Source organism: Apaloderma vittatum, unplaced genomic scaffold (genome assembly GCF_000703405.1).
Source record: "Apaloderma vittatum isolate BGI_N311 unplaced genomic scaffold, ASM70340v1 scaffold25414, whole genome shotgun sequence".
NCBI classification, from domain to species: Eukaryota; Metazoa; Chordata; class Aves; order Trogoniformes; family Trogonidae; genus Apaloderma; species Apaloderma vittatum.
In genome coordinates, this window is record NW_009714722.1 from 5,136 (window position 1) to 9,272 (window position 4,137).

The 4,137-nt window shown below is 48.2% G+C and overlaps 1 protein-coding gene across 1 annotated transcript; it reads right to left on the reverse strand.

The window, feature by feature from the left end:
• Positions 1-430: 430 nt before the first annotated feature.
• Positions 431-1,351, reverse strand: LOC104273525 (olfactory receptor 5V1-like; the record flags this gene model as incomplete). The annotated part of the gene is made up of 1 exon (XM_009868882.1): positions 431-1,351. A coding segment is annotated over exon 1 (921 nt), but the record flags the coding sequence as incomplete, so codon positions are not given.
• Between the last annotated feature and the right edge of the window lie 2,786 nt (positions 1,352-4,137).

Here is a 4,137-nt window from a genome sequence, read left to right on the forward strand (position 1 = left end):
CTGATGACCTTAGATGATGACAGGGGAACCTTCCCTCCAGACAATGACCCACGAAGGGTACGCTTACATTTTGTGCAGGAGCAATGTGGTCAACAAGAGGCACCAGCGCTATAAGCTGCTTTAGTACAGAAAAAGGTGTATCTAAGTGTGCCTAAGGAACCGATTCCCAGCCTTCACGCTTTAAGATGCGCATCCAACATCTGTGGCTGAGGCTCTCATCTACGCTTCCTCTGTCCTCACTTCCAGCAGAAGTCATCTCCTCCTGCCCTAAAGCTGTGCCATCCACTTGGCCTTCTGGTGCACAACTCCCCATTTTACCCATAAAGGGAGCCCAGAGATTCCACCCCCCAACTGGCTGAAGTTAAAGATCAGTCACAAACCACAGGGCCTATCCAGAGGGATGCTTTTGTCTTCTTAAAGCGGCTCTTACCTGGCTGGTCGCTTTTCTTAGGGCACATTTAACTTCTTTGTTCCTCAAACTGTAGATGATGGGGTTTAGCAAGGGGGTGAGGATTCCGTAGAGCATGGAAACTATCCTGTCCTGGTTAGGCGAGTAGGTGGAGGAAGGCCGTACGTACGTGCAAATCGTGGTGCCGTAGAAAAGGCAGACGACCATCAAGTGAGACCCACAGGTGGAGAAAGCTTTGTGCCTGCTCTCCGAAGAGTTCATGCACAGGACAGCCGAGAGGATGTAGATGTAGGAGACCAGAGTCACCACAAAGGCGCTGCTGCCAAGGACCCCAGCGACTGCGAGAATGACCAGTTCCCTGCTGTAAGTAGGCGAGCAGGAAAGGGCCAGCATGGGGGGAATGTCGCAGTAATACTGGTCAACCTCGTTAGAATCGCAAAAACAGAGCGTAAAAACCAAAGAGGTGTGCAGCAGGGAGTTACCAAACCCTAGTGCCCAGGTGCCAAGGGCCAGGTGAGCACACAGTTTCATGCTTACGACATTCACGTACTGCAGCGGGTGACATATCGCGACGTAACGGTCGTAGGCCATCACAGCCAAGAGAAAAATCTCTGTCCCTACAACGTTGATGAGGAAGAAGAGCTGGAGCATGCAGCCAGTGAACGAAATCATCTTATTCTCAAGCAACAAGGCCTCCAGCATCTTCAGCACAGTGATGGTGGGACACAGGATATCCAGAAAGGACAAATTGCCGAGGAAGAAGTACATGGGCTTGTGCAGACGAGGGTCTGTGCTAATGGCGATGAGGATTGCGATGTTGCCTGCCACGGTGGCCAAATAAATGATCAGAAACAGCCCAAAGAGAAGAAAACGGACTTCTGGAGCATCAGAAAGGCCTACGAGGACAAATTCAGATACTGTTGATAGGTTGACCCTCTGCATCTTGTCTTTCGTTGTGGAGACAATTGCAGAAGTTTACCTGGAAGTAGTTGTAGCTCAGTCAAAATTGCACCTCCCTTCTAAAGGGGGTGATTTTTTTCAGGGCAGTGCGTGTTTGTTTTTGAGTTCAAAACCATTTGCCAGTCTGCATTGCCACACACAAAATCTAAATTTGACTTCCAAATACCTAGTGTAAAAGGCAAAATATAAGTATTAAGCTTAACAGGGATTAATTTATTTTTTTAAAAAAAAAGTTTAATTCTTGCAAACCGTCTTCTCAGACTGAAGTGCTGGAAGTTGAAGACAAAGGTCCCTCCTCTGTGGTGGCTAGTTTGGCTTGGGCACAGCCCTGGCATCATGACTGGACTTTCAAGGGAGCTGTATTCTCAGCAGGGAGGCAGAGGATGGATCTCAGCATAAATTATTTAATGGTAATAATATTGCCAAAGGGGTGCTAGATTTCTAGCTGGAGCTAAAGACCTAATTTTTTTTAAGTGAGTAACGCTGTCACAGAAGAATTCAATCCCTGGCAATCATCAGACAGATAGTATAGCCCAGGTACATTTTAGGTTTTTCAGCTTTATCCAGTGGATATAAAAAGAGATATATTATCCAAGTAAAGAGCTCCCTCCTTTCTGTAAATTTACTCTATAGACTTCCTTAACGGTACCAGTACTTTTAGAATCTGGCAGGACTTTCCCCACCACCACCTTTTCCCAGTTCAGAGAAGTCTACGAAGATTTGGCATCGGAGGATCTTCCCGTCTACCCTACGCTGTGACATTGACGGTAACTCAGTACTTGGGGTAATAGATAATGCAAAGTTCAGCACAAGCACCCCCACGTTTGCAGATCAGAGCACAAATCCGCGGTGGTGCGAGTATCATAACACATCCTCATCTGCCAGAGATGCGGAGGACAAGTTAAAAGGGTGACTGTGAGCAATATCCCATCGGAGACGGGCTCATCTGGTGTCTCCTGTTCTCGGAGAAGCTTGCTTCCAGCTTGAAAGGGACTGAAGTCAGAGCTTACACTACCTGGGGAAGTATTTCGGTGGGCAGGAATAAAAGGCACGTGGTGCTTTAAAACCTCAGCATCGCTTGTTCTTAAATGGGGAACTGTGGGTGAAGCGCAACAAAACCTTAATGCAGAAATACGGCCTGCTACAAAGACTTAATTACGGGCACAGTAATTAGTGTCTCCAGGAAACGTGGCTATCCTTTTTCTTCTTTCAACATCTGATTAGAATATCTACAGGTGACAGTAAAATTTCACTGCAGAGTTAGGGACATCAGCCTGCCAAGGAAGTGATGGATCCAGATTTAGCAGCAGAGGAACATTCACACAGACATCTGGAAACACCAGCAGAAATGCTGGCCTGACCACAAGGGTAAGCGCCTCGTTCCTCTAACGAGATTTTATAAACCTGTGGGGATGTACCTGGGGACGAGTTATCTCTCAAGCTTTTTTGGATGCTGCCTTCATTGCATATACAAAGCTTTTTCTTTTTTTTTCCACACTGTTGTCAAAGGAGGCTAGAAATATAATAAAATTACTTCTTGACCCTGATACCTTTGATTCCTATGACTTTCACACTGTAGGATCTTTTTTAATGTGGGGTCCAACATTCCCACTTCTTTAATGTCAACTACAGCCTTAAAATCACATAATCACAATTTTTTTTCAAACCAATTTATCTTGCTCTGGATCCTAAAGTCTATCGTGCATAATTAACCAAAAGAAACCAAAATAAAATAAGCAGCTGCTCTGCAGAAGAGCATACCTTAGACGAGAGGAGAGCATCGTGTGGATTTTATGAGCAATCTCTAATTCTTGCATGGGAGCAACTTTGGAATTTTGGATAGCCCCTCCATCAACGACAGAAGATAAACTGGAGTTCTCCGAGAGTTACAAAGCACAGATCTGTCCCGCCATGGTTACATAGACCTGTGGCTGGAATAAATCACAGAATTATTTGGGCTGAAAGGGACCTCAAAGATCATCTCGTTCCAAATCCCCCGGCCATTGGAGGGACCATCCCCCACCAGATCAGGCTGCTCAGTGCCCCCTCCAGCCTGGTTTGAACCCCTCTGGGGATGGAGCAGCCTCAGTCCACGTGGCCCAGATCTCCACGTACCACGGTCAGCCACAGGACCATCGGACATCACAGTTACCATGAAGTTTCGCCGCAAAGAACGGAGCCGATCATGTTGCAATAAACCCAGACACCACCAAGGGATACGCTAAAGAAGTCGATCTCATCCGTAGCGGCGAGAAGAATTGGGACCGTGCCCTCCCGTCTTCCTCATCTGGCTCCATGCCGCTGCCACCCACAGTTGTCCATCTTGCTGTGGAACAGCCACGAGAGGGCAACACCTCCTGGGTGCAGCAGGGTAGCTCGGGCCAGGACTGGGGCCGGGACGGAGCTTAGACACGGCTGTGGAGCTCAGGGGCAAGGAGGCAGCAGCCCCGGTGAGGCTGGGCCTGGCTGGGCCAGTGAGGCCCGTGGGGGCCCGGCCGAGCTGGTGGGGCCTGTGGGGTCCCAGGTGGGGTCAGTGGGGCCTGCGGGACCCAAGAGTCATCAGCTTAACAAGCCCTTCTGGGCACTGCAGAGAAGTCTCTAAGGGTCTGGAAATCTTCTGAGAAAGTTCATGGTAAACCTCCCTTATCCTTGCTAACAAGCCTATGGGGACAACTTGAGAGGAGAAGGAAACTTTACTCTTTGTGAAAGGCACTGAGCACTTCTAAAGAAGTTCAGTTTGTCACAACTACTCCACACTCTGGTGGCTG